Source organism: Chiloscyllium punctatum, chromosome 1 (genome assembly GCF_047496795.1).
Source record: "Chiloscyllium punctatum isolate Juve2018m chromosome 1, sChiPun1.3, whole genome shotgun sequence".
Lineage (NCBI taxonomy): Eukaryota > Metazoa > Chordata > Chondrichthyes > Orectolobiformes > Hemiscylliidae > Chiloscyllium > Chiloscyllium punctatum.
The window spans coordinates 123964736-123978766 of NC_092739.1; the positions used below are offsets into that span (position 1 = coordinate 123964736).

Here is a 14031-nt window from a genome sequence, read left to right on the forward strand (position 1 = left end):
CTTTGAAGGCACCTTGCCAGAAACATGCAATGTTGATCTGGTTAACTAGTAGGTAATCAATAATATCACTATACCCAAAGGATCTGGACAGTTAATGAAGTGGTTACAATGATGTTCGGAAGGTTTAACAGGAGGTGATGCTTGGCTCACCTTGTACATTGTTAGTAGTACTCAGGAATCAATAAGCTGTTGTTCAGGGAGTATGATGGGTGGGCAAGCAGCCAGGAGAATATGAGAATAATTGACAGGTAGGAGGTAACAAAAGCACACTTAGAAGTTTCAGAAGTGATGAGCTGTGGCAGGGACACATGCTGATATTGTCATTGACAATAAAGTCCTCACTCAGATGAGATCACACTGGACACACTTCAGCACTTCTTGGAGTGAGCAGCCAAATGTAAAACCACAGGACTTGTATCAGCTGTCTTTATATCTTGTATCCCTTCACAATTACTGTCACATGGTATACACATAACCACAAAAGTGTCACAGACAATAAAATTCAAGGCAAGCTCTGTTGGAAGCTGTCTCCAGCAGGCAATATTCCAATGCCAAATCCTGTGAACTTATTAATACTGCTTGCAAGTTATCTGTGATATAAAATCATTTCATCTGGAAACTGATAGTGCAAAATGCAACAGTATAGCAAGTTATTAAACAGTTTTACATCTTATGGCTTATTTCCATTGGAGACTGCTGTGTCATATCATTTGTTTTAAGTTATCACACTGTCGAAAACCTCTTCCTGATGTCTGGACTGTATCTGTACTTAATTTCTGGAATCTTTCAGAATCTATGGTCAGAGTCTAGTTCAGTGCATGATCCAGTTCTATGGGGTACTGTAATACAGGCATTTACCTGACCTTGTTGTAACAAGGCAAATCATTTTATGTTTCAGTGGTGTTTTAATGGTGAGTGTGTGACAGTTGGAAACCGTCCAGAAGCTGTGAATGGAGATTGGAGTACATGGGGTTCCTGGTCACATTGTACCCGTACGTGTGGAGCAGGAGTTCAAGCAGCAGAGAGGCATTGTAGCAATCCAGTGTGAGTACATGATATAATTGGGAGACCGAATAATTAACCATGCATACTGTTTCATTTGATCAGTTTCTGAGAAAAAAATTAAAGTTGAGCTGGAGAATGGATTGCACATAAAATAAAACACAACTGTTTGCAAATTTGTTTTTGCTCATTTTTTTTGCCCTGACACTGATGGCCAGCTGCAAGCGTGTCTCAGAAATCACAGACCCTGAGGCTCAACAAAAATTGGATTTCAGGCACATCTTCAAAATGCTCCCAGGGTGGCCACGAGAAGCTTGCCAGCTTGACCAGGATGAATTTGTGTTCAATACCTCTGTTGGATTGACTGTATGGTTTGGGGCTGGTGGGAGGGGTGTGAAGTTAATTATGGGCTTGCAGCAGCTTGGAGTCAAAGCGCTGCCCCTCTCCGTTCCATTTGAAAGTAAGTTTAACAGAAAAATAGCTACTTCAAGGCCCAGGAACCAGGAAACTGAGCTCAACAATCATCAAATTTACTGAAAGATCCTCAAAGAAAGAATGAGGACATCATTAACATTTTCAGATGTCAATGCTGAATACAATTAAATAACCTTTGAGGCTAATATGGCAGCAGGCATATCTTAGGGATCACTGGGGCTCTGGTCAGACCTTCATGATGTTCGTCATTATAGCTTCTATTTTCCACAGAATGGAAGAATAACCCATTGACAAACTATTTCTCATTCAACAGAGCTGCACAAGCCAATAGTGCGCACATTGATTTTCAGGGAAGTCCTAAGGGTCCTGTTGGCTGTATGCTGTAATTGAAAGTTTAATGAGAGTGTGCAGATAGTTAGCCTGAAATTTGAATGTACTAGTTTTACTGCATCATATTCTGACCATAATTTCACTGCCCATAATATGCTGGGTGATATCTAAAATGACAGCAGCAGCAGTGCATGAAGTGTGACTTCTCATATTGTATTTGCACTAACTTGGCTGAAATACCTGTGAGAATGATTCAACCTCCTTCCTCACCTCTCCAACTCTGACAAAAGGAACTTGCAAGGGTAAATTGGGTTTCAGTGTGACTCCTTGATCAGTCATCTGTGGATGAGGGGCCTTGCGAGAAGCCAGTGCTAGACTTGCTTTTCAGGTTTGCATGGTGAGTCCACCACTGGGCAGATAGCATTGGTTACACGATGGGGCTCTTAAATAGGTGTAAGCTGAGTAGACGTGGAAATATGGCATGGTCTCTACCCACCAATGGTATTACCCCTTGACCTGTCACCAAACTCCCACATGAAAAGTCATTAAATTTTGTTCTATGTCGGAAATGTTTCTAATTCACTAAGGACGTGCTTACTGAATGTTGCAACATCATTGCAACTTCAAAGCAGGTCAAAGCATACAAGGCAATTCTATGGCCTTTATTACATCAGTTAACCTATTCAAACTCACACCCTGTACTTTGACTTTTATGTTATTACTACTGCTATAGATAGTCAATTCTATGGCACTATTGAAGGTTTTACCCCATTATATGAATGTTTTCTAATCTTAGAATAACTTCTGGACTTGCTATCAATTCTTGCACTTTTTTTCTCTCAACTCTTTCACCCCATTCTGCTAGGCTATGTACTTTTCTTCAGAGCCATCAGCCTGAGAATCTAATACATGATTAACTTATTTACAGCTTTTATCTGCATGTTGCAAAAATGATATATCCCTCTGAGTGAATTAAATGCTTGAGAAGTATATATAATCTGAGAACTCCCTTTGGGGAATGGCCTGTAGATATGAAGCTCTGCCTTTATCCTGATCACTTATATTGCCACAATCTAATATTGCCTCGATCTAATATATCCTGTTCCTAAGCACCCTTGTTACAAATGGTGTCATGGTGGTGATGTCACTGGAATAAAACAGTCCCTGTTGACTAGCAAACCAGAAATCTACAGTCTTGGGTTCAAATCCCACCATGGCAGCTGGTGGAGTTAGATTAAATGAGTTTTGATAAGATTTGTAGTTCAGTTTGAGGTTCTGGATGTAAGTTTTCTCGCTGAGCTGGAAGGCTCATTTTCAGACGTTTTGTCACCATACTAAGTAACCTCTTCAGTGAGCCTCCAGATGAAGCACTGCTGATGAGTCCTACTTTTTATTTATATGTTTGGGTTTCTTTGTCATTTCCTGTGATGATATCATTTCTATTCTTTTTCTCAGGTGGTGGTGGTAAATGGGATTCAAATCAATGTGTTTGTTAATAGAGTTCCGGTTGGAATGCCATGCTTCTAGGAATTCTCATGCCTGTCTCTATTTGGCTTGTTCTGGGATGGATCTGTTATCCCAGTTGAAGTGCTTTCCTTCCTTATCTGTACGTAAGGATATTAGTGAGAGAGGGTCATGTCATTTTGTGGCTAGCTGATGTTCATGTATCTTGGTGGCTAGTTTTCTGCCTGTTTTTCCAGCGTAGTTTTTGTTACAGTTCTTGCATGGTATTTTGTAAATTACATTAGTTTTGCTTGTTGTCTGTATAGGGTCTTTCATGTTCATTAGCTGCTGTTTTGGTGTGTTGGTGGGTTTGTGGGCTGCCATGATGCCAAGGGGTCTGAGTAGTCTGGCAGTTATTTCCGAGATGTCTTTGATATAGGGGAGAGTGACTAGGGTTTCTGCTCTTTGTCTGCTTGTTTGGGTTTGCTGCTGGGAAATTGGTGGACTGTTTTCATTGGGTTACCCACTCTTTTTGAATACACTGTATAGGTGATTTTCCTCTGCTCTGCATAGTTCCTCTGCGCTGCAGTGTGTGGTGGCTCATTGAAATAATGTTCTGATACAGCTTCATTTGTGGATGTTGGGATGATTGTTTCTCACAGTTCAATATTTGGTCCATACGTGTTGCTTTCCCATCAATACCGGTTTGAAGTTCCCCATTTGCTGTTTGCTCTACTGTGACATCTAGGAATGGTTAGATTAAATTAATAAATTTGAAATTAAAAGCTTGCCTCAATAACTGTGATCCTTTAAATTTGTGCCAGAGCCTTGCTACCTCAACCTTAAGTAAGCTTCCTTCTTCCTCTTGAATGAGAAGCTCCTCTTCTCTTGTCATCCAAGAATCCTTCACTGCTAGACTGGTGTGTGGCAAGTGGTCAGGGAAATAACATGAGGGCAATATTGACTTGACCTCATTCACACTGTTATCATACCAGATCACTATTAGCGATAACAATCTGATACATAGAGTCATAAAGTCATGGTCATAGAGTCAAAAAGATGTACAGCATGGAAACAGGCCCTCTTACCTTAAACCTATGCCCTCTAACATAGAACATAGAACAGTACAGGTTCTTCAGTCCTCGATGTTGTGCTGACCTTTTATACTCCACTGTGATCAGACTAACCTACATATCCTTCATTGTACAACCTACATATCCTTCATTGTACTATCTTCCTTGTGCCTATCTAAGAGTCGCTTAAATGTCCTTAATGTATCTCGGACTCAATTATCACTACTGGAAGTGCATTCCATGCATCCACCACTCTGTATACAGAACTGACCTCTGACATATCTCCTAAACCTTCCTTCAATCACCTTAAATTTTGGCCCCTCATTATAGACATTTCTGACATGGGAAAAAGTCTCTAGTTTTGGGCTCTCCTACCAAGGGGTAAAGAACTTGACTATTCACCCTGTCCGTGCCCTTAATGATTTTATAGAATTCTATAAGATTAGTCCTCAGCCTCCTATGCTTCAGTGCTGACCTCTTCAGTCTCCCCTTATTGCTCAAGCCCTTCAATCCTGGCAATATACTTTTAAATCTTTTCTCAACCCTTTAATTTAACAATATCTCTCCTGTGCCAGTATGGAATGCAGTATTCCAAAAGTGGCCTAGCCAATGTCCTGTACAGCTGTAATATGACCTCCTAATTCCTATACTCAACTGACCAATAAAAGCAAGCATACCGAATGCCTTCTTCACTACCCTATATATCTGTGACTCCACTTTCAAGGAACTATGAACCTGCACTCCAAGATCTCGTTCTTCAGTAACACTCCCCTGGACCTTAAGACCTTTGTGCATTAAGATTACACAAAAATTATAATTTTGATTTTATTTTTACAAGGAAAGAATAACACCATTTTTTACTTCGTATTCACTTTGAGGGGTCTTAACTCATGTCCAAGTGGCCACTTCATTTCTTCACTGACCATTTGTTTGGAGTCTGAGAACACTGGGGACAAACACAGCCCATTGATTTCCATGTGCTTCTCACTGTTTTCTAACACATTGACTACATTTTAGTGAAGGTGTTGAATACCATGGAATCTAGTAGTGAAGGAAGTGAATTGGATCTGTTTTGCACACTTTTATAAACAAGTGTGTAGATAACCATGACAAATGCATAACTCCTCATCTAACCAGTCTAATTTCAATCTGTTTCTATTTGTCAGAACACAAGTGAATCTTTATTTCATGTTCCCCCACCTGTCCCTCACTAAATATTATTAATATACCATTACCATGGCCTGGCATCAGCACAGGGGGGAAGATGAACGTTGCTCCATTCTGAGGGAGGACAGCAAGGTTTGTGCTGCACAGGAACTACTGTCATTCTCCAAGTGAGTGTGATAATGTTTCTCATAATCTATTGGAGAACAAATTGCTGGACAACAGTGTGATCCTGCAAGTGCTGTATCAGCAGCTGATGACCACACTTTAACCTTATGTGGCTGCAAACTGAGGTTGCACGAAAATCTTCTGAGAACTTGCAGCAAGCGATTCCAAGCAGCAAGCTGCACTCCAAGATCTCTTTGTTCAGCAACACTCCCTGGGACCTTACCATTAAGTGTATAAGTCCTGCTAAGATTTGCTTTCCCAAAATGTAGCATCTCACATTTATCAAAATTAAACTCCATCTGTCACTCCTCAACCCATTGACCTATCTGATTAGGATCCTGTTGTAATCTGAGGTAACCTTCTTCGCTGTCAACTACACCTCCACTTTTGGTGTCATCTGCAAACCTCCTATGTTCATATATAAATCATTTATATAAATGACAAAAAGTAGTGGACCCAGCACCAATCCTTGTTGGCACTCCACTGGTCACAGGCCTCCAGGCTGAAAAACAACCCTCCACCTTTGTCTTCTACCTTTGAGCCAGTTCTGTATCCAAATGGCTAGTTCTCCCTGTATTCCATGAGATCTGCCCTTGCTAACCAGTCTCCCATGGGGAACCTTGTTGAACGCCTTACTGAAGTCCATATAGATCACATCCACCGCTCTGCCTTCATCAATCCTCTTTGTTACTTTTTCAAAAAACTCATCAGAAACATATCAGAACCTCTGACTTTATGACCCCTCTGAAAAAAAAGGACAGATTGACTTTGTTAAAGGAGCAGCATCATCACAGTCTGTTTTGGGTGCTATGGAGACATCTTCCTGGGTGAGTGTGGGTCTTGTTCAGCTGAGGTTGTCTTGTCTAATCTACCCAGGAACTGGGGCATGGTCAGTTCTGGGGATTTGATCATTCACGGTTAGGGTGCACTTCATAGAGTCCTGGAGGAAGCAGCCAACTCATACCTGGGTATGTGCTTCATTGTACTGGGACACTGAGGGAGTGAAAGGAGGCAATTCTAGTTGGAAAGGCACAGCTTCATAAACAATAGGGAGGGATGAGGAGTTCTGGAATGAAGGTTCTGCCAGGTCACAATCACTCTGGCCTCAACATGGGAAAGACATAGGGACATCAAAGGTATAGGAATGCCAAAAGTTAAGGGCTCTGAGAGTAAAAGGGCACATTACTGTAATAAAAGGAAGCTCAATGGAAATGTGTGAGGCTGAAATTTCATAGCAGGGTCGCAGGGACAACAAAACCTGTATCACAGGAAGGATCTGTGCGGCACAGCATGGTGAAGCTGGCTGGATTGTTTGACAGTTGATGTCAGCCTGCCCCACATGAATGGTTAAACTCTTCTCCAACTAATTATATATTTTTTCCCCATAAAGAGTGAGGAGCCTAAAGATTTCCACACCCCTTCCAGTCTTGAACCTCTTGCCTGGTTCTGGGCCAGTTTTTCCTGCAATAAGACAAAGGAAGGGGTAAAGTTTGATGGGAATGGATGGAGGAGCTGATGGTGGTGATTAGTGAGCAGCAGAGGGAGTGAATTATCCCCAGTGAGTGAGTTGGAAGTTCAGAGGGCAGGAAATGTCAGGAATTTAAGCGGATGAGGTGAGTGAGAGCCATTGAGTTGGTTTGACGCATGCAAAAGTTCCTGAGATTCATTAAAAATGTTTGTGTAGTAGCAGAGTTAAAGTGAGTGGAGGCTCTGAGAATGTGAAGTGGGAGAGAAAATGGTATCATTTATACATGGGCAAGTGTATAAGGTAATTAATCTTCTTATAAGTTTCTGGACTCCCACTGCATGTGGGCGTAGCATTGATTTAGGCTCCACTTGGACTAGGCTAGCGGAATCTGGTGACTGTCCAATAAAAAAAGTACAGTCCTTCTCTCCAACCATTCCACCAGCTCCGTCTGTGAAGCGCATGTGAGCTTGCCTTTCTGTGCCGTAATGGTGAACCACCATGGACTTCTGGTCAGTTCCTGGTATACAGCAGCTGAAGTGGTGTGAAGCTGGATTGTAACTATGAAGCCAGAGGCATGAACACCAGAAGGTTTTTGCATTGGCAAGTGTTTCCACTTCTCACGATGTACAGTTTAGTGAGAAGGGCATCAAAGTGTTTGTTTGCAAAATTAATGAGGTAAAAAGCACAGGATTAAGTGATAAAAGTCACTTTGAGCCATGTCAGACTGGGCACCATGAATCTCACCCTGATAAAACACTTTAATGCAAAATGGGAACAGTCTGTCCTTGGTCCAGGGGAAGCAATGGTCTAGTGGTATTATTACTAGGCTATTAATCCAGGCAATTTGCTAATGTCTGGGGACCTAGGTTCAAAGTTCATCACGGCAGATGGTGGGATTTGAATTCAATAAAAAGTCTGGATTTAATGGTCTAATAATGAATCCTTTTTTGATTGTCCAGAAAATCCTATCTGGTTCACTGATATGCTTCAGGGAAGAAATTCTGCCATCCTTATCTGGTGTAGCCTACATGTGACTCCAGACCCACAATAATGTAGTTGACTCCGAACTGCCCTCTGAGCAATTAGGGATCAGCAATAAATGTTGGCCTAGCCAAAAATGTTGACATTCAGTGAGTGAATAAAAAAAAATCTATAATGAGCAGAAAGTTGTTATGAATGCTTTACCTGACACTTGATGTAAATTAGAAAACAGACAAGTTTATTGTTAAATGTCTTGTGAGTACTTTAAAAAATGGTTCTTAATCCAAGGTACTTTCTTTAGTGACAGAAAGATAATGTTAGCTGTGCAAGTATAGAGTTTGTTGCATATAATGCTAAATCTTAGTGTCTGGAGGGCTGCTATTGGGAAAGTGAGTGTTTATTCAGGTCACCTTTCTTCTGTCTAGTCCAAGATTTGGTGGGAAATACTGTACTGGAAAACGCAAAAGATATCGTATTTGTAATGTCAAGCCATGTCTGCAGGAGACACCTACATTCCGTCAGATGCAATGCAGCGAGTTCAACACGGTTCTTTACAAAAATGAACTTTATTCATGGGTTCCGGTCTATCGTATTGGTATGTAGTTTATTTGAATTAAATATTTCATTAAGTTGCCCAAAGATGTGAAATAAAAGGGTAGATTTAATGAATTCTTGCTTTAATCTTTAACTGGCACATTGAGGTAAAAACAATGACTACAGATGCTGGAAACCAGATTCTGGATTAGTGGTGCTGGAAAAGCACAGTTCAGGCAGCATCCGAGGAGCAGGAAAATCGACATTTCGGGCAAAAGCCCTTCATCAGGAATACAGGATGAAGGGCTTTTGCCCGAAATGTCGATTTTACTGCTCCTCGGATGCTGCCTGAACTGCTGTGCTTTTCCAGCACCACTAATCCAGAATCTGGTTTCCAGCATCTGTAGTCATTGTTTTTACCTAGTTGATTTTAACCCGACTGTGAATCTCTTACAAGGATGCCTGCCTTGAAGAAGTTTTCCTCCTCTCTCTACAAGAATCTCAGGGAGTTCCTCTCTCACTGGCATATTGAGGCCAATTCTGTTGAGCTTGGCACCTTTCAGTTGAAATTATCTGTCTTGGCACAGCTGGGGGAGAGGGAGGGCAAGGGTGGTTGTGGGTGACACTTGTTGGTTTGTAAGACTCAGTGCAGTAGCATATAGGTTGAGATCAAAGGATCAGTTATTTACTGTTCCTCCCATTTTAGTTATTGTTGATGTAGTTAGTGAGCTGAAGTAGCATTGGACTAAAGCATGTGAGCACTGATAGATGTTCCAACTAATGCCTTTCAAATCTGGAGGGGTAAAGTAGACAATAATTACTCTTCTGTCCAAAACACCAACTTCTGTTTTAACCAAGGCAGCCCAAGGACTAGGTAGCCAAAGCTGCTGCAGGAGGTGAGACCATTTCCAAAAAGTTCATGAGGCTGATAGCCTCAATTCACCTGCAGTTTAGATCAGAGTGGTGCTGGAAAAGCACAGCAGGTCAGGCAGCATCTGAGGAGCAGGAAGATTGACATTTCGGGCAAAAGCCCTTCATCAATTCACCTGTAGTTGGCTGGGTTTTCTTGGCCTTGGTCATGCCCCGATCTTCTTATGGAGAGGATAGATGTGGGGAGAAGTTAACTAAATATTATTAAGTGTCTCAACAGCACCACACCAGGAGTACTTCCTCCTGGCCCCTTCAATGCCAAGAGCACATTTACAAAGAAAGAAACTATCAGTAGCTGAGGGATGACAAATGAGAAAAAATAATTTGGCCAGTACTTTACCCACTGCTTGTTATTTGTCCTTTACAAATGTTCAGGTCAGGAATTTAAATGTTCACTTTCTTCTTAATAAATGATTACTAACACACTGTCCATCTTTAAGCTAATCCCTGTGAACTGCATTGCCGGCCTGTTGGTGAACAGTTCGCTGAGAAGATGCTCGATGCAGTGATTGATGGAACATCGTGCACTGAGGCTGCAAACAGCAGGGACGTCTGCATCAATGGCATATGTAAGGTAGAGTTGGGTATGTTTCCTTTGAATAAAGTCAAGCTTTTGGTTGTCCTCCTTAGCTATGTGAAGTGAAAATCTTATGGTAATATGTTATTAACTATTTCCATGTTACTTGTAATGTTCAAAGTTTGATCCATTTGTTTTCTAATGAAATGGGAATGGAAGGCAAATATTAAAAGAAACATTAGTTAGCTGTCAATGAATTTAATATTAAGTTTCTTTGTATTGTATAGCTAAATGGTCTTATACCTTTTATAAGAAATGGCATTCTGCATCCTGTTTTGAATGCTTTAATGGTCTTTCCTGAGAATTAGGCTTCAATGTTAAGCCAAGTTGAGAGACAAACTGTGTACTGTGGCTGGGAGAAATCACAGTTTGATATTAAGCCCTCAACAGTAGGTGTAATGTTTCCTCTTATGAGGTGGTGAGAAGGGAAAATAATGAGGCGAGTTGGAAGAGAAACTACATCTCTTCTCACTACCTCAACAATCAGGGCGCTAGGCAAGTCAGTCCATTTGGAATTTTCATGTTCACCAGAGATGAAGGTCTTTAAGTTGTCAATTGATGGCAATGTAAAGGTCCCAGTTGCACTTCCTCAAGCAAACTCCCTTCCCTGGTGGGCAAGAAAAGTGACGAGAATCCCAACAGGGAACTCATAGCAAATTTAGCTGCCAGTTTATGGAAAACATGTTGGGCTTGTTGAAACAAGGGGAACAAATCCTCAAAACTACTTACATACACAGCAGCTTCTTTCACAGCTAGTGATGTGGAGGGCTGGAGACGTGTTAAGGAAGACAATGGCTGAGTGATAATATTGCTGGACTGTTTACCTAGAGACCCAGCTAATGTTCTGGGGACCCAGGTTTGAATCCTACCATGGAAGATGGTGGAATTTGAATTCAATAAATATGTGAAATTAAGAGTCTAATGATGACCATGAATCTATTGCCGATTGTTAGAAAAACCCATCTGGTGCACTATTGTCTTTTAGGGAAGGAAATTGCTTTCCTTATCTGATTTGGACTACATGATTCCAAATCCACAGCAATGTGACTGACTCTTAACAGCTTTCTGGGTAATTAGGTGGGCAATAAATGTTGCCAAACCAGTGACACCCTTGTCCTCTGAATAAATAAAGAAAAAAAGATAATGTGGTTTGAATTCTGAATTTTTATTTAATGTGTTTAAATCAAGTGCATGTAGGAACCTGTAATAAAATGCAAAATGAAGCCATTGAAACTGGTAAATGGCATATCTTGCCTACTTGGCTTGAATACTCAAAATAGAGTTTCATTATGATAAGTGAATCATTTCCGAATATTACTCTTCATTCATCACTGGGAATTTGAGGGATTGGGATACTGGCCGTGAAAGGGAGACATAAAGTAAATGTGATGTATTACTCTGTAGTTATTAAGTCACAGAGATGTATAGCATGAAAACAGACCCTTTGATCCAACTGGTCCATGCTGACCAGATATCCTAAACCAATCGAATCCTATTTGCTTTCACTTGGCCCATATCCCTCTAAACCTCTATTCATATACCCATCCAGATGCCTTATAAATGTTGTAATTGTACCAACCTGCACCACTTCCTCTGGCAGCTCATGCCGTACACACCACCCTCTGCGTGAAAACGTGACCCCATTTGTCCCTTTTAAATCTTGCTTCCTTACCCTAAACTTATGCCCTCTAGTTCAGACTCCCTCATCCCAGAGAAGAAAATCTTGTCTATTTACCCTAACTATGCCCCTCATGATTTTATAAGCCTCTATACGTGCTTCAACAACATTCAAGAAGCTTAACATTATTCAGGACAAAGTAGTCTGCTGATTAGCATCCCATCCATAAATTATCATCCTCTCTATCACCAATATACAGTAGCTGCAGTGTATACTATGAGACCAGAAGGGATAGGAGTAAATGGAGGCCATTCAGCCTATTGAGTTTCCTCTGCCATTCAGTGTGATCATGGCTGATCTGATAATCCTCCACTCCACTTTCCTCCCTTTTCCCTATAATCCTTGATTCACTTACTGATTAAAAGTCTGACTGTGTCAGACTCGAATATACCTAATAGAAGTTGCACTGCAGAAATTCATCATGGATCTATAGACGGCACCTTCTAAACCCATGGCCACTACCATATGTAAGGACATGGACAACATGGGGACATCACTATCTCCAATTTCCCCTTCAAGCCAGCTACATAACACTGCCATTTTTTCAGTGTCACTGCATCAAAATCCTGCAACTCCCTCCAAATAGCATTGTTACTGTATCTATACAAAATGGATTTAAGCAGTTCAAAAATGCAGCTCATCGCCATTCTTTCAAAGATAAATAGGGATTAGTAATAAATGCTGGCCCAGTTAGTGAAGATCATATCCCATGGATGAATAAATCTACCTCACCTTATCTCAATCTCCTATCCTGAGGTCTGTTCTGTCCTGATTTCTGACCTGTCCTGCTGAAACCCCGTTTACCTTTCTCTCCCTTTGGTCCTGATGTAGAATGTCACCCTGGTCATGATGTCATCTCTCTCGTGTCTCAATTGTTGGTTTCTCCTATCCCAAGTCACAATGTTTTCCCCATTCTCATTACAGTTATAGGAATCTGTTCCCAACATTCATTAAGTGCACTCTCCTATCGCTGTTTTTTTTCCTTCCAGCTGTAAGTTTGACAAACTGCTGGGCAAGAAAGATTTTGATCATCCCTGGTGTTAAATTTGAACTCAAAACTGTGAAATATCTTTCTTTGGTCTTTTAGAAGTTCCTTAATTCTTCAATATTTTGAAGTTTGGTGATTTAACACCACTTCTTGGTGAATCAAACAGTATGAAACAGTGCAGTCTTGTATTTTCAGTTTGTTTTCTCAATTTTCTTCTTAAAAAGGGAGTGGAAAACTCACTTAGCTTTGTAGCTGGCTGTAACTTTTATGTTTTCTCTATACAACTTTAGAAAATGAGACAGTTTTAGCTTCCTTCATTCTGTTTTGAAGAAAGGGCTGAAATCTCATAAAACTTAAAATTAAAGAGTTGCCTGGCAGAAAATTTAGAAAGATAAACATTTTTTTTGTGTGTGCAGAAAGCACTAACGTGCCCAGTAAAATACCATGAACAAATTGGACAAAAGCAGTTTAATAGTCCCCAGGAAACTAATTACTATGTGTGCCTGATTAACGTCTTGGAGAAACTTGTGGTTTTTCATCTTCTCTAGACAAATTATCAGCAGCAACATACTAATAGGGTTTGTGCTTGGTTAAACTGTAAAATCTGCTATGTAAGTGTTGAAACACAAATCTCTGTACGAATAAATCACCAAGCTAAGAGTATTGAAGTCTAGACAAACATTTAATCATTTGTGGTTTCTTGGATTGATATGACTTTAAAATTGAAATTAAAAATTCAAATAGTCTTACTTTGCTGTCTGTCAAACACCTGATCAAATGGTTTCTCTGAGAGGCCATTTGGTGATGATACGTTTGGGGGTTGGTTAGTTCTGATTCTGGACAGCTGGTTTGCTAGTGAGCCTGGGTTCAATTCCGATACTGACTGAGATCACTGTGAAGGCTTTGGCTTCTCAACCTCTCCCCTTCCCTGATCCATGGTTACCCTCCAGTTAAACTCATTACCAGAGGTCTCTCTTCAATGTGAGAACAGCCTGTGGTTTACTGGGAGTGTGGCATATATACACAACTGTCCTTAGTTTTACCTCAATATCTGTGCCGTTGCTGGCTACAGTGGGGGCAGCTTTAGAAGTTCTCCAATTACCCATAGCATCTTCGGTGAGGCAGGAATAAAAGAAATATAGGGGCAGGATGCTTACAGAGTCATAAGGTGCACAGCACAGAAACAGACACTTTGGTTCAACTTGTCCATGCTAACCTAATATAGTCTCATTTAACAGCATTTGGCCCACATCCCTCAAA

At 40.8% G+C, this 14031-nt stretch overlaps 1 protein-coding gene across 4 annotated transcripts in view; it reads left to right on the forward strand.

Annotated features, from left to right (window-relative positions):
* LOC140479591 (A disintegrin and metalloproteinase with thrombospondin motifs 12-like) overlaps positions 1 to 14031 on the forward strand; it is a 569904-nt gene that overhangs the window by 317490 nt on the left and 238383 nt on the right. For all 4 annotated transcript variants that reach the window (XM_072573412.1, XM_072573420.1, XM_072573430.1 and 1 more), the window contains 3 exons: positions 899 to 1044; positions 8490 to 8659; positions 9969 to 10102. In XM_072573412.1, the coding sequence (XP_072429513.1) occupies positions 899 to 1044; positions 8490 to 8659; positions 9969 to 10102 (450 nt within the window). The remainder of the gene's footprint in view (positions 1 to 898; positions 1045 to 8489; positions 8660 to 9968; positions 10103 to 14031) is intronic.